At 37.1% G+C, this 22,685-nt stretch overlaps 1 protein-coding gene across 3 annotated transcripts in view; it reads left to right on the forward strand.

The window, feature by feature from the left end:
• The window catches only part of Kdm4c (lysine demethylase 4C), a 177,880-nt gene that overhangs the window by 144,535 nt on the left and 10,660 nt on the right, over nt 1-22,685 (forward strand). For 2 of the 3 annotated variants that reach the window (XM_052176666.1, XM_052176667.1), the window contains one exon: nt 18,764-18,883. In XM_052176666.1, coding sequence (XP_052032626.1) covers nt 18,764-18,883 — 120 coding nt within the window. Of the gene's footprint in view, nt 1-1,672; nt 1,801-18,763; nt 18,884-22,685 lie in introns of those variants that run through there. The other variant, XR_007977033.1, reaches the window with a different exon arrangement.

The following is a 22,685-nucleotide window of genomic DNA, read 5'->3' on the forward strand; positions in this document are numbered from 1 at the left end:
TTGGACCCACATATGAAGGAGAAAACCGGTTGTCTTCTGACTTCCACATTCACACTATGGGATGCACTCCCTTCTCTGGCCCAATACATTCTCACATATATACACATACATATGCACATAAAATAAGCAAGAATAAAGTATTCAGAATACTTAAATAAAAGTATTTGAGTATTCCATTCCACATGAATGGAAACCAAAATAACTGTTTAAAAGATTTTTAAGTCAAATGAATTTAAACACTTTAGGATCTTGGAGTTTCTTATAATGAAGAATAGTGGATTGTTGGAGTCTATCTGAAGCTGTGTCTCTGCACTGCTCTCAGAGATCACCACAGCGCACCACACAAAACTGCCCCGCAGAAAAGGAAGTGACACTCGCTACTGTCAGGACTCTTCCCATTGAAAGCAAAGAGTGAAATTCACAAACTTAGTGCCACAGTTCAAGATTATTATGCTTAATTTTATGTCTGATTGACTGTGCACATATCTTTTTGGTCAAACCTTTTAAATTTTTCTAGATGAATGTTACCTTTAAATTGAATAAAATAAATGGCCCTCCATTCCTTGTTTGACCCTTATTCAGTCCTCTAGTGGTGCACCTACACAGAACGACCTGACTTCTCCTAAGTAAAGAAGAATCATTTCTGCCTGCTTGTGGTTCCTCCTCAGACATGGGCCTTCTGCATTTAGAGTCCACAGCTCATCAGCTTCCCTCTAGCTTTCTCTAGCCTGCTTGCCACAGGTCTGGAAAGTTCTCAGCTTCTAGAATCTTGGCAGACTGTATTACAGTTTTAAGTTTTTTAGTAGGAAAATCAAATTTAGGACAACAAATTTAATGATCATAACTTATTTATATGTGACATAAATATAACATATTTTAAAGCCTGATACTTCAGTAAAGACAAGTATAGTCCCCTATTTAAAGAATCAGTGTTAACAGCTCACTTTATTAATCCATTAGACACATATATACGCCTTTGTTGTAAAGTTTATTTAAATTGATAAAATAATTTTAATTCTTTGAGTTACAAGAGTTCGTGTGTGTGTGTGTGTGTGTTTGTTTGTTTGTTTGTATAGGAATTGCCTATGCAATGTATAATTTACAAATATTTTTCCAGTTTTTACCTGATCTGTTTACGTTCTCATAATGTCTGGTGTAAAAATATTAAACATTTTTTAAAAAGCCCAATTTTATTATCTTATGTTTACTTGACATATATTGAGCATATGCATATATATGTGTGTCAAGTAAATAAAAGCATATGCATATATATATGTATGTGTATATATATACATATATATATATATATATATATATATATATATATATATATATATATATATATATATATATGCTGTATTAGATAAATAGACAGACAGATAAAGCAATGTCTCTTAGAGTGGTTATGTACCTCAAGTAAGTAGTAGGCTAGCTACCAAAAGCCCCAGCTTCATTCATGGGAAACCATCCATCTCGTTGTGGTTTAGAGAAGTTAAAGAAATTCCCAAAATAGTACAAGCTATTGCCATTGCTATTGGTTGTCATTTAGAACTTGAAGGTAAGAGTCTATTGTGTAGACACCACATACACGCTTTAAGCATGAGACATAGAGGAATTAAGCTGACACTGATCAGGATGCCTCCTCTCTGAGGACTAGCTCTTATACTTTCAGGAGGTGCTTTGCAAGCTGCCAAGGAAGACCATCAAGTTGTTCCAAGGTTGCAGTAATGACACTTAGGGCCACTCAATGGGAGGGAATTTGTACTTTGTACTGGAGAGCCGGTCAACTACTCATGGCTGGTAAGGTCATAACTCCTAGAGGAGACATTATTATTCTCACTTTACAAAACCTGTATTATTTCTAATTTTATTCTAAAGATCTATCCTTTTACACAGAGATTAGTCTAATTCTTATCCATTATGAAGAAAGCTCCTTTTGCAGCATATAGAAATCCATATAAAAAAAACACAGTTTGTATATATACAGTGTGGTGTCAATTTTATATAAATAGGTAAAGAAAAATTCCCTAAAGCAAATACACCAAGATATTATTACTTATCTGAGGAGTGTTATCAGTCATAGGTGATTATGATTTTCAACTTTTATCATTTTATGGTTACCATATGAATGTTTTCTCTTTATAATCAGATTAAAGGTTATATAGTTTAAAGTTTATTCTTTACTTTTTCCTCACTGGGTCATTTCAGATTGCTTTATCAAAAATTTTACTTGAGATCCATCATCTGTTGATGTTTCTTTTGTATTCCTAATTAAGTCTCAGTCATGTAATTCATTTTGGACATATACATCAGCATTGCTCTTGCTTATCCTCTTTCCATTCCTGCTGTAACTCTTCTAGTCTCTCTTTATTTCTGTGCCTTTTCGTGTGTGTATGTGTGTGTATGTGTGTGTGTGTGTGTGAGAGAGAGAGAGAGAGACAGACAGACAGACAGACAGATTGACCTATTGTGTTTAATTTGATTTTGTTTCATGATGATACATGTAAGGTAACTTACTGGAACTGGAGCATGTCTGACTTAAAACAACAACACCAAAAACACTCCTATTCCACAGTATATTTTAATATACTTTAATATGCCGATAGCTTCATAGAGAGGAGTGTGGCCTCATGAATCCTTCCCCAATCTATCATGGAATGGTGAAAGGCTCAATTTAGTACACCTCTTGTGGAGGTTACCCAAGGCTCTGTGATTTCATGATTATACCAGCCTTTCTCTCTCTCTCAATCTCTCTCTCAATCTCTCTCTCTCTCTCTCTCTCTCTCTCTCTCTCTCTCTCTCTCTCTGTGTGTGTGTGTGTGTGTGAGAGAGAGAGAGAGATAGACAGACATACAGACAGATTGACCTATTGTGTTTAATTTGATTTTGTTTCATGATGATACATGTAAGGTAACTTACTGGAACTGGAGCATGTCTGACTTAAAACAACAACACCAAAGAACACTCCTATTCCACAGTATATTTTAATATACTTTAATATGCCGATAGCTTCATAGAGAGGGGTGTGGCCTCATGAATCCCTCCCCAATCTATCATGGAATGGTGAAAGGCTCAATTTAGTACACCTCTTGTGGAGGTTACCCAAGGTTCTGTGATTTCATGATTATACCAGCCTTTCTATCTCTCTCAATCTCTCTCTCAATCTCTCTCTCTCTCTCTCTCTCTCTCTCTCTCTCTCTCTCTCTCTCTCTCTCTCTCTCTCTCTCTCTCTGTGTGTGTGTGTGTGTTTACACCCCTTATTCTATAATGTTTTCTGTGCCTTGGATGCAGTTATATAGATATCCCATGTAGAGCCAAATATCCCTAATTAAACTCATTTACTTATTCTCAGTCCTTTCACCAGTTAAAAGTCTCTGCATTAATTGCATTCATAAGAAGCTTCTCTAAGCAAAGCTGATAGCACTAATCTGTGAGTATAGGTATTTGGAAATTTGTTTCTTTCCAATATATTTTGTCAAAATACCATTTAGTCATTGACTCCCAGCAATGGACTTTTGCATGTTTACAGTAACAGGCATGAATTCTTTCCCACAAAATAGGCCTTAAATCCTATCAGAAAGTAACTGGTTACCTCCATAACAGCCAGACCACGGTGGCATCACTGCCACCATGTCCTTGGTGGTTGATACTGTAACACACTGTCACAGAGCTGGTTATGATTATGGATGACTTTCTCCCTCAGAACTCTGTATAGCACCTTTCAGGCACACGAAAGCCAAAAGTAACAAAGCATCCTGCTCAGTTCTACTTTCATTTCTTCATGTTCTGCAACTAAAGTATAGCTCAGCAATAGACTTTACCATTCAGCTGTAGTGGGCAATTAAGAGTACTGAGAAATCCTGTGTTGTTTGAGAGACCTCTGGGGGCCTCTCTGAGCAACAACTTACAGAGATGTATCCCATGCCTGCTGTAGGGATTTTCATTTAATAAACTTACGGCTTTTTGGAGAGGGATTATCCATCCATGTAGCTTACTGGTTTTTATCATTGTATTTTTAACTTCCTTTCAAATAGAAGTTATTCATATGACTTTTTCATGTGTTTTTTGAGAAAAGAAGTAAAAACATTTTATGTTTATGATAAAATTGAAGTTTTACATGGAAATATTTATGATAAAATAGAAGAGATATATAGAAAAACACGTTAAAATTGACAAGTTTTATGGAACATTAAAGAGTAGAGTGGTAGACATAAAAAACATTGCTAATTAATTGAAAAAGGAAATAGAAACATTTTATGATAGAAGTGAAGATTTATGTGGAAAATATTTCTGATAAAATTGTACAAAAGATTCAGAAAACATGTTAAAATTGAAGATTATCATGGAAAATTTTATGTAGATATAATAATGGTAGTCGTAAAAATATTCCTAAGTTGATTGAAAGTGAAATTATAAATACTTTCTGATAAAATTGAAGATTTACATGGAAAATATTTCTGATAAAATTGAAGGACTATATAGAAAAACATGTTAAAATTGGAGATTATCATGGATTATTATACAGATAAAATGGTAGGCCTAAAATTAATTCTTAGTTGATTGAAAGTGGAATTATAAACATTTTCAGGTAAAACTGAAGATATATATTGGAAATATTTCTGATAGAATTCAAGAAATATATAGAAACCCACGTTAAAATTGACTGTTTCATGGAAAATTATACACATAAAAAGGACATAAAAACCTTTCTAAATTAATTGAAGATGGAAGTGAAAACATTTTGTGATAAAATCAGAGCCTTATATGGAAAACATTTCTGATAAAATGGAAGAAATATATAGAAAACATGTTAAAATTGAAGATTATCGTGAAAAATAATGCAGATAAAATAGATGTAAAAACATTACTAAATTAATTGAAAGAGGAATTACAAACATTTTTGACAAAACTGAAAATTTACCTGAAAAATATTTCTGTTCGTCTTGTCTTTTTTTTATCTTTTTTTTATTATCTTCTTCATTTACATTGCCAATGGTAAAACCTTTCCCAATTTCTCCCCTCCCAAAAGCCCCCTCCCCAATGATTCCCTACCCCTCCTCCCACCCCTTGCCTCCATGTATATGCCCCTCTACCCGACACACTCCCACCTTCCCCCCAAACCAACCCCCCCTGTCTGTTTCCCTTTGTTGGGGCCTCTATTGAGCTTTTACCTGACCGAAGACCACTCCTCCCACTGATGCCCAACAAGGCATTCCTCTGACACATTTTTGGCTGGAACTATGTGTACCCCTTGGTTGATGGTTCAGTCCCTGGGAGTCTTGGGGTGTCTGGGTGTCCGAAGTCATTGTTCTTCCCATGGGGCTATATACCCCTTCAGCTCCTCTGGACCACCTTCCAGATCCTCCGTTGGGGACCCCAAGCCCAGTCCAATAGTTGGTTGCTAGTTTCTGCCTCTATTTGTAAGGCTCTAGCAGGGCCCGTCTGGAGACAGCCATGGCATGCTCCTTTGTTACACGTTTCTAGTCGTAGTGTCGGGGTTTGGTGACTGTTTATAGAATGAATCCTGGGTGGCCTTTACTTGAGACTCTGCTCCACACATTGCCTCCCTTATTGCTCCTATGAGTATTTTGTTTCCTTTCTCAGAGGAAACATAGCACCCTCACTTAAGTCCTCCTTCTTCTTGAGCTTCCTGAGCTGGGTGAATTGTAAGTTGTTTATTTTGAGCTTTTGAACTAGCACCCACTTATTAGTGACTCCATGTGTGTTCTTTTGTGACTGGGTTACCTTGCTCAGGATGGCTAAGGGTTTATCTTTCTTGATTTTTTTCAAAGAAACAGCTCCTTGTTTTATTGATTTTTTTTTTGTATAGCTCTTTTTGTTTCTGCTTGGTTGATTTCAGCTCTAAGTTTGATTATTTCCTGCCATCTACTCCTCTTGGGTGTATTTGCTTCCTTTTGTTCTACAGGCTTCAGGTGTACTGTCAAGCTGTTAGTGTAAGCTCTCTCCGTTCTCTTTTTGGAGGCACACAGAGCTATGAGTTTTCCTCTTGGCACTGCTTTCATTGTGTCCCACAACTTTTGGTATGATGTGTCTTCATTTTCATTGAATTCGAAAAAGTCTTTAATTTCTTTCTTTATGTCTTCCTTGACCAAGCTATCATTGAGAGGAGCATTGTTCAAAGTCCATGTGTATGTGTTTTCCATTTCTTTTGTTTGAGCTTAAGACCAGCCTTAGGCCGTGGTGATCTGATAAGATACATGAAATAATTTCAATATTTCTATATCTGTTGAGGCCTGTTTTGTGACCAATTATATGGTCAATTTTGGAGAAGGTACCATAGGTACTGAGAAGTAGGTATATTCTTTTGCGTTAGGGTGAAATGTTCTATAAATATCTGTTAGATCTCTTTGGTCCATAACTTCAGTTAGTTTTACTGTCTCTCTGTTTAGTTTCTGATTCCATGATTTGTCCATGTTTGAGAGTAGGGTGTTGAAGTCTCCCACTATTGTGTGGGGTGTAATGTGTGCTTTGAGCTTTAGTAAAGTTTCTTTTATGAATGTGGGTGCCCTTGTGTTCAGAGCATAGATGTTCAGAATTGAGAGTTCATCTTGGTAGACTTTTCCTTTGACCAGTATGAAGTGTCCCTCCTTTTCTTTTTTGACAACTTTTGGTTGAAAGTCAATTTTATCTGATATAAGAATGGACTCCCCAGCTTGTTTCTTGGGACCATTTGCGTGGAAGATTGTTTTCCATCCTTTGACTCTTAAATAGTGCATACAAGAAGCCAACCTCAGTGACAAAGACAGGCACTATTTAAGCATCTGACTTTTTATTGGGGAGTTGACTTCATTGATGTTAAGAGATATTAAGGAATAGTGAATGTTGCTTCCCGTTATTTTTGATTTTATTTTTATGTTTCAGTGTTTATCTTCTTTTGGGTTTGTTGTAAGAAGATTACTTTCTCACTTTTTCCAGGGTGTAGCTTTCCTCCTTGTGTTGGCCTTTTCCACCTATTATCCTTTGTAGGGCTGAATTTGTGGGAAGATATTGTAATGTAAATTTGACTTTTTATCATGAATATCTTGGTTTCTGCACCTATGGTGATTGAGAGTTTTGCTGGATATAGTAGTCTGGGCTGGCATTTGTTTTTTATTAGGGTCTGTATGAGATTTGCCCAGGATCTTCTCACTTTCATCGTCTCTGGTGAGAAGTCTGGTGTAATTCTGATAGGTCTGCCTTTATATGTTACTTGCTCTTTTCCCTTACTGCTTTTAATATTCTTTTTTTGTTTTGTGCATTTGGTGTTTGGATTATTATGTGCTGGAAGGAATTTCTGTTCTGGTCCAGTCTGTTTGGAGTTCTGTAGGCTTCTTCTATATTCATGGGCATCTCTTTCTTTAGGGAAGTTTTCTTCTATAATTTTGTCGAAGATATTTACTGGCCCTTAATTTGTAAATCTTTGCTCTCTTCTATACCTAGAATCCTTAGGTTTGGTCCTTAGTTTGTGGTTTCCTGTAATTCTTTAAGGGATTTTTGTGTTTCCTCTTTAAGAGCTTTTACCTGTTGACCCATGTTCTGTATTTCTTTAAAGGGAGTTATTTAAGTCCTCCTTGAAGCCCTCTATCACCATCATGAGATATGATTTTAAATGCAGCTCTTGCTATTCCAGTGTGTTGGGGTATCCAACTTGCTGTGGTTTGAGTACTGGGTTCTGATGTTGCTAAGTAGCCTTGGTTTCCTTGTGCTTGCCTTTTGCCATCTGGTTGTCTCTGGTGTTGCTGTCTCTAGCTGGACATTGTCCCTCCTGTGGGCCTGTAAACCCGTGTCCCCACTCCTGGGAGACCAACTCTTTTCTGGCAGGGTTTGTGCATAGAAGGCTGAAGAGCTGCCTGGCTCCCTGATGCAAATGGCTGCAGAAGGACTCAACTTTTTCATATTTTAAAAATCTGATTATCCACCCCCATCTCTACATGCCACAAGCCTCATCCCTTTTTGTTTTTTTTAAATATTTTTATTTTCTACATTCTTTGTTTACATTCCAAATGCTTTCCCCTTTCCCGGATCCCCCCTCCCTATATGTCCCATAAACCTTCTTCTCTCCATCCCTTCTCCAATCACCTCCCTCCTTTTTCTCTGTCCTTATACTCCCCTCCAATGCTAGATCAATCCTTTCCAGGATCAGGACCTTCTCCACACTTCTTCATGGGAGTCATTTGTTATGCAATTTGTGCCTTGGTTATTCAGGGCTTCTGGGCTAATTAATATCCCCTTATCAGAGATTGCATTCCATGTGTATTCTTTTGTGATTGGGTTACCTCACTTAGGATGATATTTTCCAGATCAAACCATTTGCCTAAAAATTTTGTGAATTCATTGTTTCTAATTGCTTAGTAGTATTCCATTGTGTAAATATACCACATTTTCTGTATCCATTCCTCCTTTGAGGGACATCTAGGTTCTTTCCAGCTTCTGGCTATTATAAATAAGGCTGCTATAAACATAATGGAGCATGTGTCTTTATTGCATGCTGGGGAATCCTTTGGGTATATGCCCAGGAGAGGTATAGCAGGGTCCTCTGGAAGTGTCATGTCCAATTTTCTGAAGAACCACCAGACTGATTTCCAAAGTGGTTGTACCATCTTACAGCCCCACCAGCAGTGGAGGAGTGTTCCTCTTTCTCCACATGCTCGCCAACACCTGCTGTCTCCTGAGTTTTTGACCTTAACCATTCTGACTGGTGTAAGGTGAAATCTCAGGGTTGTTTTGATCTGCATTTCCCTAATGACTAATGATATTGAGCACTTCTTAAGGTGCCTCTCGGTTATCCGAATTTCTTCAGGTGAAAATTCTTTGTTAAGATCTGTACCCCATTTTTTAATAGGGTTATTTGGTTCCCTGGGGTCTAACTTCTTGAGTTCTTTGTATATATTGGATTTTAGCCCTCTATCAGATGTAGGGTTGGTGAATATCCTTTCGCAATTTGTTGGTTGCTGTTTTGTCCTTTTAACAGTGTCTTTTGCCTTACAGAAACTTTGTAATTTTATGAGGTCCCATTTGTCAGTTCTTGATCTTAGAGCATAAGCTATTGGTGATCTGTTCAGGAACTTTTCTCCTGTGCCCGTGTCCTCAAGAATCTTCCCCAGTTTCTTTACTGTTAGTTTCAGTGTGTCTGGTTTTATATGGAGGTCCTTGATCCACTTGGAGTGAAGTTTAGTACATGGAGATAAGAATGGATCAATTTCCATTCTTCTGCATGCTGACCTCCAGTTGAACCAGCACCATTTGTTGAAAAGGCTATCTTTTTTCCACTGGATGTTTTCAGTTCCTTTGTCGAAGATCAAGTGACCATAGGTGTGTGGATTCATTTCTGGATCTTCAATTCTATTCCATTGGTCCATTTGTCTGTCACTGTGCCAATACCATGCAGTTTTTAACACTATTGCTCTGTAGTATTGCTTGAAGTCAGGGATACTGATTCCCCCAGAATTTCTTTTGTTGTTGAGAATAGTTTTAGCTATCCTGGATTTTTTGTTATTCCGGATGAATTTGAGAATTGCTTTTTCTAACTCTGAAGAACTGAGTTGGGATTTTGGTGGGGATTGCGTTGAATCTGTAGATCGCTTTTGGCAAGATGGCCATTTTAACTATATTAATCCTGCTGATCCACGAGCATGGCAGATTTTTCCATTTTCTGAGGTTTTCTTCGATTTCCTTCTTCAGAGACCTGAAGTTCAAAATTCAGCATCCTTTCATGCTAAAAGTCTTGGAAAGAACAGGAATTCAAGGCCCATACCTAAACATCGTGAAAGCAATATGCAGCAAATCGGTAGCCAACATCAAACTAAATGGAGAGAAACTTGAAGCAATCCCACTAAAATCTGGGACTAGACAAGGCTGTCCTCTCTCTCCATATCTTTTCAATATAGTCCTTGAAGTTCTAGCTAGAGCAATTAGAGAACACAAGGAGGTCAAGGGGATACAAATTGTAAAGGAAGAAGTCAAATTATCACTATTTGCAGATGACATTATAGTCTACTTAAGTGACCCGAAAACCTCCACCAGAGAACTCCTACAGCTGATAAACAACTTCAGCAAAGTGGCTGGTTATAAAATCAACTCAAGCAAATCAGTTGCCTTCCTAGGATAAGCAGGCTGAGAAAGAAGTTACGGAAATGACACCCTTCACAATAGCCACAAACCATATAAAATATCTTGGTGTGACTCTAACCAAACAAGTGAAAGATCTATATATATGACAAGCCTCATCCTTTATTTGCAATTTCAACCTCAATATTTTCCCCTGTGCTGTCATATTACTTTTGTTATATTCTCTCCCCTCTCTGTTAAGTTCACATACTCCCTCTTCACTGCATGTATGCTTAAATTGTAATATCTTCTTACTGTTCTGTAATTAGTATGAGGTGACCCTTTTCGTCTCTTCTAACTAGTTTTAATTTAAAACCGATTTTGTCAGATATTAGATTGGTCATATTTCTTATTGATGATTCATGTTCTTTGGTTTGGGATTCCTTTGTGGAAATCTTCAGGAAATATATTTCCTTCAATTTTTCAGCATGTTTAGGATTTTAAGATGACTAAAAGTCATCAAAGTTCCAGCTTTATGAATAAGCTCTGCTGTCCTCTTTGCAGAGGTAGGGTTGAATTTTGTGCTCTGTCAATAATTGGATGGTATAAATGCCTGCAGTTGTATATTTTCCCATTAATTGGAAGATTTCTTTTATTTATTTATTTTGCTGTGAAAAGATTCTCTTATTCCCCAAACTAGCAGTTGTCTTTCCATTAGTGACAAACTGAGACTTATTCAGGCCATAAAGAAATTTGGTGGAGTGAAAAGCTCCAAAATTTCTTTGAATATGGAAAAACAAGAATCAAAAACTTTCAAATCATAAAATGGATACTGCTCATCCATGACTGTGGGGCACACTAGGCCACAGTCACTGTCTATGAAAGCTGGTCCTTCACCTCTAGTGTAGTCACATTGCATTGGCCCAGACTGCCATTATCATATAAACTACCTCCCCCACCCCCACCCCACCCCCGGCCAGCCGTTGCCTGTGGAGGGTCATCTACCCTTGACTTGTTTCTCTGTATATCTGATTGTAGACTCCAAATCGCAGGTGCAACCAACTAGCCAAGCTCTCATTCCTGTCTGTATTGCCAGTCAACTGGGGAAGAGTTTGTGACAGGACAGGCTAGCTCTGCCTGTCACTGAGACACTGCTAAAAGTGCTCTCAGATGTTGAACAGATAGTTGATAGGCACCCACTTCAATGATGACATTGCTTCCTATCTGGTGACTACTTTCCAACTGTTAGCATCATTATATTCCAAGGCCTTCAAGAGAGGGTTTTTTTGGTTTGTTTTTGTTTTTGTTTTTTGTCGTTTTTGTGGGGGGGGGACTGGAGGGGTCGGGGTGCTTAGGTGGGATATCAGAAGCTCCATACTAGATGCCCCTTAACTACTGGGAGCTTGTTTGCATATCTTCAGCATAGCTCAGCTGATAGTGAAGGTGGCTTGCACTGTGGTTTAAATGAGTTAAAAATAATGATAGGCACTAGGAGTTAGGACAAGGCAAAGAGCAGCAACGTGTAGGGAACACTTTCAAAACTCTCAATAAGAGAACTTGGACCCTACAGTCCTTCTAAACTCAGATAGAGACTGGCAGTTGGTCTTTTCTCTTTAGTTAATGAAATCCCATTCCCTGACTTTGCTTACTGTGTGTTAAGAATTAATCCAGGTAAGTGTCTTAGCTCAGCCACAATCATAAATTCACACTTGAATGGGATTACTGTTTGTCTCTTTAATTGTTGCATATGTCTAATATACTAGCCTTACTTACTTACTGGCAGGTCCAGACACCCATGCTTGTGAAATTGGGGCTTTGGTAGATTTTAGTTGGATATACATATCTCTAGAGTACAGCAAGTGGCAAGCATCTCTTTATGTCTCAAGGTAAATGACCTCAGAGGGTCTCAACAGTGACTGAAAAATATATTAGTTAAGGACTGAAAGCATATAATTTTGTAGCAAAGATGTTTATTTGCTCTGGGAATACAGTTAAGAATTATAAGGCATTATACATGTATTCATATGATTTTATTCTTAAATGTTTAAAGGGAATCACCTGAGTCATATCCTCTGTAGCCCTGTAGACTTTGTATTCTTACATGGGTCCCACTGTAGGATCCTACATTGAGAAGTTGTAGTATAATGTTAATGTGGCACAGGGTGGTATGGTCTGGGTGTTTTGAGAAAAACAGAGAAAAAAAATCTCCTGTTTACTACAAAATAAATCCCCTAATATATAGGCCTTGCATGTTTTTAAGACCTTTTATATGTTTTCTTGAAATCTTTGTAAATAATTTGCTTTGTTTTTAATTATTTATTAATTCTTGAAGAATTTTGTACAATGGGCTTTGATCATATTAATCCACTCCCACAATCTCTTCCACATCAGATCCACTACTCCTTTTCTACCTGCCCAACAGTGTGGCATCTTTTTTATTTTCACCTAGAGTATAATTTCTACTACCTATATAATCTTGGGTAGCCACTGGAGTATGGTTTACCTACCAATGGCTGCAGAGAGAGAGAGAGAGAGAGAGAGAGAGAGACTCTTCCTCTCCCATAAAGCTTTTAATTGCTACCAATTTGCAACCCCACCAGCAGTGGAGGAGTGTTCCTCTATCTCCACACCCTCTCCAACACCTGCTGTCTCCTGAATTTTTAATCTTAGCCATTCTGACTGGTGTAAGATGAAATCTTAGGGTTGTTTTGATTTGCATTTCCCTAATGACTAATGAAGTTGAGCATTTTTTAAGATGCTTCTCCGCCATCAGAAGTTCTTCAGGTGAGAATTCTTTGTTTAACTCTGTACCCCATTTTTTAATAGGGTTGTTCGGTTTTCTGGAGTCTAACTTCTTGAGTTCTTTATATATATTGGATATTAGCCCTCTATCTGATGTAGGATTGGTGAAGATCTTTTCCCAATTTGTTGGTTGCCGATCTGTCCTCTTGATGGTGTCCTTTGCCTTGATGGTGTCCTTTGCACCTCATAGAATTCAAGGCCCATAACTAAACGTAGTAGTAAAAGCAATATACTTCAAACTAGTAGCCAACATCAAATTAGGTGGAGAGAAACTTGAAGCAATCTCACTCACATCAGGGACAAGGCTGCCCTCTCCTTCCCTACCTATTCAGTATAGTACTCAAAGTCCTTGCCAGAGCAATTAGACAACAAAAGTATGTCAAAGGGATACAAATTGGAAAGGAAGAAATCAAAATGCCAGTGTTTGCAGATCATATGATAGTATACTTATATGACCCCAAAAATTCTACCAGAGAACTCCTAAAGCTGATAAACAGCTTCTGCAAAGTTGCTGGATATAAAATTAACTCAAACATATATCAGTAGCCTTCCTTTACTCAAAGGATAAACAGGCTGAGAAAGAAATTAGGGAGATGACACCCTTCTCAATAGTAAAAAATAATATAAAATACCTTGTTGTGACTCTAACCAAGCAAAAGATCTGTATAACAAAATCTTCAAGTCTCTGAATAAAGAAAATGAAGATCCCAGAAGATGGAAAGATCTCTCATGGTCATGGATTGGCAGGATTAATATAGTAAAAATGGCCATCTTTTGCCAAAAGCAATCTACAGATGCAATGCAATCCCATCAAAATTCCAACTCATTTCTTCATATCATGAGAATGAGAAATTCTCAAATTCATTTAGAATAACAAAAAACCCAGAGTTCCAAAGCCTATTTTCAACAATAAAAGAACTTCTGGGAGAATCACCATCCCTGACTTTAAGCTGTATTACAGAGCAATAGTGATAAAAAACTGCATGGAATTGGTACAGAGACAGATACGTAGATCAGTGGAAAAGAATTGAAGACCCAGAAATGAAATCACATACCTATGGTCAGTTGTTCTTTTGACAAAGGCGCTAAAACCATCCAGTCGAATAAAGACAGTATTTTCAAAAAATGGTACTCGTTCAACTGGAGGTCAGTATGTAGAAGAATGCAAATTAATCCATTGTTTTCTCCTTCTACAAAGCTCAACTCTACGCGGATCAAGGACCTCCACATAAAACTGGGCACACTGAAACCAATAGAAAAGAAAGTGGGAAGAGCCTGGAGCACATGGGCACACTGGAAAATTTCCTGAACAGAACACCAATAGCTTATGCTCTAAGATCAATAACCGACAAATAGGACCTCATAAAATTAAAACGCTTCTAAGGCAAAGAACCCTATATTAATTATTCAGATTGGGATTTGATCTGGCTTGACGTTGCACTGGTCTTGGGCATACTGTCATAATTATTGTGAGTTGATATATGAAATTATAGTACTGTATTTGGAAGATACTGTCTTCTTGTACCAGTGTACATGCCTTGCCAGATCCCTTATTATAATTCACAGGGTTCACTGCTATGTGAGACTTATGAAAGATAGTGAACGAAGCTTCCATGACAGTATCAGCTTGGTTTTCTATTTTCTTATGAGTCAAGTATATGGTATCTTCAGTAATAGGGTTTTTCTTTGAATTTCTGAGGTATATCTAATAGCATTGGCATATTCTGTAAAGTGTTGGGATCTCTTCTCTCATTAATTTGGCTATGTATCTGGCTATATAACTTTTTCTCTTGTTTTTTTATTTCTTGGTTCTTTTGTTGATAGCAGATCACTTTGTAATCTTGGCTGCCCTTGAACTCAGTATATAGACCAAACTGGTCTCAAAGTCAGAGAAATATGTCTTCCGTTGCCTTTGTGTTAGAATTAAGCATACATACCACCAAGCCTGGCTTGTTAATCTTTTTTCAGGGAAGTAGGTCTTTGTTTCATTACTTCTTTGCATTTTTTTTTATTTCTATGGGATACATTTTAGTCCTGATTTTGTAAAAAAAATTAATTTTATGTTGTTTGTTCTGTTTTTTTTTCCTTAGGCTTTTGTTCCATCACTAAATTGTTAATTTGAGATCTCTAAAAATTTTTTTAATGTAGATTCTGCTATAAACTTCCCTGTTATGCCCGCTGTCATTTGTCCTATTGATTTTAGTATTAATTTTCCTTCAACTTTAGGAAGTTTTTAAAAATTTTCTTTCTTTTATTCCTGTGACCTAATTTTTGTCATTCAGTTGTGTGTTAGCTTTCATGAGTTTGTGTGCTTTCGGTAATTACTATTGCTGTTGATACCCAGTTTTATCCCCCTGTGGTCTACTAGAGCACTGGATGCCATTTCAGTGTTCCTATTTTTACTAAGACTTGCTTTGTTTCCTACTATGCAGTTAATTTTGGAGAACATTTTATGAGTGTTTGGGTGGAATGCTCTGTAGACAGTAATTAGAACCATTTGAATGCTGTCATTGAATAGCAGCATTTCTTTATTATTACTTTTTGATTACGAATCTTTTGGTAAGAGTGAGGTATTGAAGTCTTGCACAACCACTGTATTGGGGTCAATCTGTGCTTTTAGATCTAATGTTTTCTTTATGAAACTTGATGCCCTTTGTTTTGGTGTGTATAGACCTAGAATTGTACTATTCTGTTGGTCAGTTTTTCTTTCACTAAAAATGAACTGTTGCTCCTTATCTTTTCTTCTAGTATTTGTTTGAAGTCTGTTGTCTTGCATATTAGAATAGCAGTGCCTGGTTGGTTGTTTCTTCGTCCCATTTCTTTGGAATTCCTTTTTCCGTGCTTTTACTCTGTCAATGACAGTAAAGTGTGTTTCTAGAGAAAGCAAAAGTATGCACATGCTTTTCTTTTTTTCCCCCATTTATTTATTTATTTATTTATTTATTTATTTATTTATTTTTACATTTCAAATGATTTCCCCTTTTCTGGGTCCCCATTCCCCGCAAGTCCCATAAGCCCTCTTCTCTCCCCCTATTCTTCCATCCACCCCTTCTCACTTCCCTGTTCTGGAATTCCCCTATACTCTTGCACTGAGTCTTTCCAGAACCAGGGGCCACTCCTCCATTCTTTTTGGACATCATTTAATTTGTGGATTATGTCTTGGATATTCAAAGTTTCTAGGCTAATATCCACTTATCAGTGAGTGCATACCATGATTGATCTTTTGAGACTGGGTTACCTCTCTTAGTATGATGTTTTCCAGCTCCATCCATTTGTGTAAGAATTTCATGAATTCATTGTTTCTAATGGCTGAATAGTACTCCATTGTGTAAATATACCACATTTTTTGTATCCATTCCTCCATTGAAGGACATCTAGGTTCTTTCCAGCTTCTGGCTACTACAAATAGGACTGCTAAGAACATAGTTGAGCATGTGTCCTTATTGCATGCTGAAGAATCCTCTTGGTATATGCCCAGGAGTGGTATAACGGGTCCTCAGGAAGTGACATGCCCAGTTTTCTGAGGAACCGTCAGACTGATTTCCAAAGTGGTTGCACCATCTTGCAATCCCACCAGCAGTGGAGGAGTGTTCCTCTTTCTCCACATTCTCGCCAACACCTGCTGTCTCCTGAGTTTTTGACCTTAGCCATTCTGACTGGTGTGAGGTGAAATCTCAGGGTTGTTTTGATTTGCATTTCCCTAATGATTAATGATGTTAAACATTTCTTAAGGTGTTTCTCAGCTCTCTGAAGTTCTTCATGTGAAAATTCTTTGTTTAGCTCCGTACCCCACGTTTTAATGGGGTTATTTGTTCATAGAGCTAGAAAGAACAATTCTCAAATTCATCTGGAATAACAAAAAACCCAGGATAGCTAAAACTATTCTCAACAGTAAAAGAACTTCAGGGGGATTCAATATCCCAGACTTTAAACTCTACTACAGAGCAATAGTGAAAAAAACTGCATGGTATTGGTACAATATCAGGCAAGCGGATCAATGGAATAGGATTGAAGACCCAGAAATGAACCCACACTATGGTCACTTGGTCTTCGACAAAGGAGCTGAAAGCATCCAGTGGAAAAAAGATAGTCTTTTCAACAAATGGTGCTGGTTCAACTAGAGGTCAGCATGCAGAAGAATGCGCATTGATCCATTGCATGTGCTTTTCTATTTCAGTCTGTTAGCCTGTGTGATTTTGTTGAAGAATTGAAACAGTATTTAGTTATTATTGAAAGGAGTGTCTGCTTGCCATTTTGTTGGTGTTGTGTTTTCTTGGACTTCTTTATTATGTGTCCTTGTATTTGTTTTTCAATGACTGATTGTGTGTATTTACCCGTTTCAGCTTTATTATCTCCTGTAGAGCTTGTTTAGTAGTCAAATTTACTTTAATCTGTTTTTAACATGAAAAGTTTTATTTTTCCTTCAGTCTCCAACTAAAACAATGGACATCTCTGCCTTTATACTTAGTTCTCACCTGACAATAAAATGACCACTTCTTTTTAGGGTAGAACTTTATTAATAATAAAAAGAAATATCTGATGTGTCTCTAGTTGTAAACAACCAAATATACCCTATGTATCTTCATGTAAGCCACAATATTTTCAGACAGCATTTATAGTTTCATTTGTCCAATATGTATTTCTTTCAGCCAGACTAATAAACTCTCTGAGCATTTTTTATTATTTGACACATATATCTTCTTGGCAGAAGTTAGCTTTCAGAATGAACCCCATTGGGGAGTTTGCTCACAATTATCTTAGAGGAGAGGGACATGAAACAAAACACCAGAAGACAGGAAACTTTCAGTGGTGTTTGTGGGACTACTAGTCCATCTAGATACAGTAGATAGAGTAACTAGTTCACTTAATGGATACCAATGCAGGAACATTCCTGTTTGGAAGCAAACAGTTTTTGCAAAGCAACTGAAGCAGGACACATCCTGCCAAATGCCATGTCCTTTCCATCCCTTGCCTTTGCCTTGCTGCCTGAATCAATCCTTTCAGCTCTGAATTTGAGGTCCCTCACCCCTGTTATTTTCAGAGCTTTACTGACTGACATTCAGCTTCATTTGTGTCAGAGTTGTTCCTTGGAGGCCCAGTATTGTTGTCAGTAAAATAGAATAATTTGCCACTTCATATGATCTCAGTGTGAGTTGGGAGAGGTAGCCATGTAGTCCTACCCCGAGCTCAGTATCTCTTGGCATTAAATAGCTGCTGTGATGTGATAGTTTTCTTTAATGGTGTGACCCCAGGTAGATCAACCATACTCCAGTGCAGCCTCCATACCCAACACAAATTAGGCAATACAATTTTGACTTCATGGGTGTTAAAAGAGAGAGATCTCTAATTTTGGATAAATCAGAAGGCAGGATGGATCCAGGAAGATTTGGGAAGGAAGCTAATTGTGACAAAAAAATGCATTGTATGAAATTCTCAAAGAATAAATGAAAATATTATGTAAAAAGTCTGTCTACTTTAAAGAGTAATTATAAAGATCAAGTCATATCCATATTGAAGCACTTGATTATTTGCAGATTGCTGCAAAAATGTTAAGTATAGTGAACCCCTATCTGATCTCTTTGTCTCAGACAAAGGGCTTTGTAGTTATTATTTGAGCTTCTGTCTTGACAGTTCTTTGCAAATGTAAAGTACTGATCAGATTTGTTGTTGTTGTTGTTTGTTTGTTTGTTTTGTTTTCATGCTTGTCTTATGGGGCTCCTGCAACTTCATAGTATCGACTACATCTTTAAGTCTCCTTTACCTCATATCTCTTCCCTGAATATCAAATCAAGATAATAATCATCAAACACAGGGATAATTATTCCTTTTAATTCCCCATAGTTCATCATTTGCTAAGTTCCAAATGTATTCACTTAGGCACTTTTCTTAAGATGCTTTTCCATTAATTCCACAGAGCAGAAACTGTGTGAAACTGGGCCCTCCTGCGGAGGGAGAAGTCATCCAAGTCAAATGGCCTGATGGTAAACTCTACGGAGCCAAGTATCTTGGATCAAATGTTGCCTACATGTATCAGGTAGGTGCTGCTCTCTCTGTGGTGTTTGATGGGATGGATAGGAGATACCAGAGGGAGATAACATGAGTGTGCTATGGATCAAAAAGCCTCATGAATTTTGTGCTTTTCCTCATATTTTGTGAAAGAGGCAAAATGTCAATGTTTAACAACCTGGGTTTCAATTTATAATTTAGCAGTGTATAGTTTAGTTACCTGATTGGACACTGAGAAACCCTAACAATTGGTAAATGGTTAGTTCAGTTTATGGCTCAACTACTAGATAGTAGGCTCTTATCCCTGTGTTGTCTCTATGAGAGTTGGTTTATCTCTCCTTAAGACAGAGCATGGAGCATGGGTTATTATACATCAGCAGTAGAGCACTTACTTTGCATGTACCAGACCCAGAGCTACAGGAATCAGGTAGATGGATGGATAGACGGATAGATAGATGGATGGCTAGGTGGGTGGATAGGTAGGTAGGTAGATACATACATTACATACATACATACATACATACATACATACATACATACATACATACATAGGTAGATAGATAGAGGGGTGGGTGGGTGGCTGAGTGGATGAATGGATGGACAGACAGATAGATACAAACACACATAGGTAGATAGAGGGACGGATGGATGGATGCATGGATATAACATTCATTTGCCAAGTTGATACAGTATTATATATTACTTTTGTGGTAACTTTGTGATGGCTGTTAATCAGCCCTGACTTGATTTACTTGGGTGGAGAAGCATAACCTCAAGCATCTCAGATAAAACTAAATCCGTGGAGGAGCATTGACATATGTTCTAAGGAACTTACAGTTGTCATCTACTCAAGTTTAAAGAAATAGTTGTTTAGGAAAAGCTAAAATTATCAAGTGTATCTTCTGGTCACTAGGGAATTCTACATGATAATAACTAATCTGGAATTTTTATATTTTAACTTGAAGAAGAGTTGAACCCACAAAAGGGAAACATGGGCAGCACATGTACATTCCTACATTCATAGTCCTTAGAGAACCTTAAAACTGAAGCAATGATTGATTGTCAGTAACACCATGTCACAAATCAATATTCCCGTGTAAATAAATGGTATGGTCAAATGGGGAAAACCAAGATTCAGATGCAAAACAAGTTAATAATAATAAGGCACTAGTTTGAATAAAGGAACTTAACAAACCGATAAGGACTTAAAAGGAAGAGTTCAAGATAGATTACCAGAAACTAGAACAAAATGTAGTTAAAAGATGCTCAAAGAAGTTTAGAAAACATGAGTTTAGAAAGTTTACACTTTCTCATGGTCTAGGAAATCCCATAAGAGTTGGTATTCTGGCAAGTTTTTCTCATGTTGACAAGAGCTAGAGTTACCTGGGAAGATCTTCAATTTGAAAATGTTTCTATGAGACTGGCCTGTAGGTAATCTGTTTAACTAGTGGTTGATGGGTGGGGGCCTATTGTGAATATGCCGTTAGGTTAGAGTTAGGGTTAGGGTGTATGTGCCATTCCCCTGCAGATAGTTCTGAATTGTATAAGAAAATAGGCTGAGGAAACCAGTAAGTACTGATCCTCCAATTCTCCATAGTCCCTGTTTCAGTTTCTGCATTGGAGTCCTGACTTTAGTAATGGACTATGATGTGAAAGTGAAATAAAATATCACCTTCCCAAGTAGTTTTGGATACGCTGATTTTATTGCAGCCTAGAAGACTAAAAGTTAACAAGTGGAGGCTGTGTGCATACTGTTGGTCATTTTCAATCTTTCCCATATGTATTTTAGGGTTATGTATGGTGGGATAAGTGCATCACTATTAGCAGATTGTGCACAATTAAGTAAACCTCACAAGGAGGCAGGATAATACAGAAGAAGATTCCTAGAGAAAGTATTAATATAGCATTCAAAAACAAATGTCACATTTAGTAAGAGCAATAGTGAAGCTATGTAACAAAGCTCATTGCTATATAAAAGTATCACATGTTAAAATGCAGGCTAATTAGTAATCACTGTGTTAGCCAGCAACATAAAATTGCAGCCATAATTACAGAGTCAGTGAAAGTTAAAGCTGGTTTTAAAAGTATCTCTTTAATTACAAGTAGTATAAAATTCCTCATTAAACCAAGTGGCCCTTTGAGACCACTTTCTGCTTTCTGTCTTTCAGCTTCACCATAGAATAAAAGTCATTAAAGTGTGTAGAGATAAATATCAGGCACATAGTTCATACATGCTAAATCTGTATGTGTGTGCCTATGAATGTATGGGTCCCTGTCCATTTTTGTGGGTGTGTGTTTTTATCTGTATGTGTATGGATTTGGCTCTGTGTGTATGTTTGTGGTTATAATCTGTTTATATGTATTGATGTAGCTCTTTATGTGCATATTTGTGTGAATGTCTGTGTATATATGTTGCTGTATTTATCTGTGCATATATTACTCTATGTAAATTTGGTCCATGAGCAACTCTGTATATTTGTGTCTGTGTATGTATGTTTATGTGATTGTGCCTGTGAATGTGTATGTTTTTGTGTGTTTTACTTCTCACAATAGTCCTGTAACATAGGTTTTATTAATTACTAGCGTCAAATAAGGGAAGGAGACAGCTCAGTGAACAAATTTTAACCATTTTAAGGAGAACATATTTTTTTCATAGTTTATAAGAGCATACAGCTAGTAAAAAGAAGAGTCAGAAAATTACTCTTTTTCTCTGTCCTAGAGGAAGCAGCTGTCCATGTTTGTAGTAAAGTTTTGCCTCTGGATACCCAAGACTTAGAAAAACTAGGAGAGCTAGCATTATTTTAGGAAAATTGTCTTCCTTTAAGTTTTCAAATGACTTAAAACAAAAGAAAGTAGTCACTGATAGTTAAAGTTGTGTGATCAAATGTATAAATGAGAAGACACCTTGCCTACTTGAATGCTAAGGGAGCCATTTTGTAAGAAGAAAAGGCCAGGATGAACCCTATTTTTATGCTCAGCCTTCTAGGCAATAGCAACAAAATATTTTTGTGACCACAGCCTGATTCTACCCTGTTGTAAAGTTTCATCTTATGCTAGTAGTACATGAATGTAAATTAAAACAAAAACATGATTAATGTGTGCTTCTGTCTCTGTTTCATTGATGACATACAACCACTGTATAATTTGACTCATCTTTTGACTTTTGAAGTACCATTCTATTTTATTAAAAGTGAAAAATACAGAAAATCAAAATAGCTAGAAGTTCTAAATCCTAGGAGACTTAAGAGGTGCAATATGTCAAATGCCCTTTTTTTTTTTTTTTTTTAAATACAAAAACTGTTGTTGGAAATTCCTGAGTATCCACCATCCAGACCTCAGTTAGGTCAGGATCATGGACTTTTCTCTAAGTCTCCTAAGGTTTTAAAAAAAATTTTCAGAATTAGTTGCTGACATTTTACTAATGTAAGCAAGGAGTTGAAAATGTTTTTCTTTTAAAAGATATTGTATTTTCACACACTGGTGACATTTACATGCTATAAACTAGAGGCCTATTTGAATTTGGAAAGCTCATAGTAGTTATGAAAGCTTTTTAAGTGTATTGAAGAAGTTCCTGGGAATATGTTGGCCCAGAGAACTGGCTGAAGTTCTGCACCAGGATCCTGTTACTCTGATCCTCTTCTGATACCCTGGAATGACTAGGCTGGAGGATATGTAAACTGTACAGCCACTGCCTAGATGAGCTATCACTGGAGAATCCAAGAAGTCAGTAAACCTGACCCAGCTCCCCTGCAGGTACATGTATTCCCAGACAATAACTCTACTACATAAAAGTACATAATTGTCTTTAACTGCAAGGGATTGCTAATAAT

Source organism: Apodemus sylvaticus, chromosome 3 (genome assembly GCF_947179515.1).
Source record: "Apodemus sylvaticus chromosome 3, mApoSyl1.1, whole genome shotgun sequence".
Lineage (NCBI taxonomy): Eukaryota > Metazoa > Chordata > Mammalia > Rodentia > Muridae > Apodemus > Apodemus sylvaticus.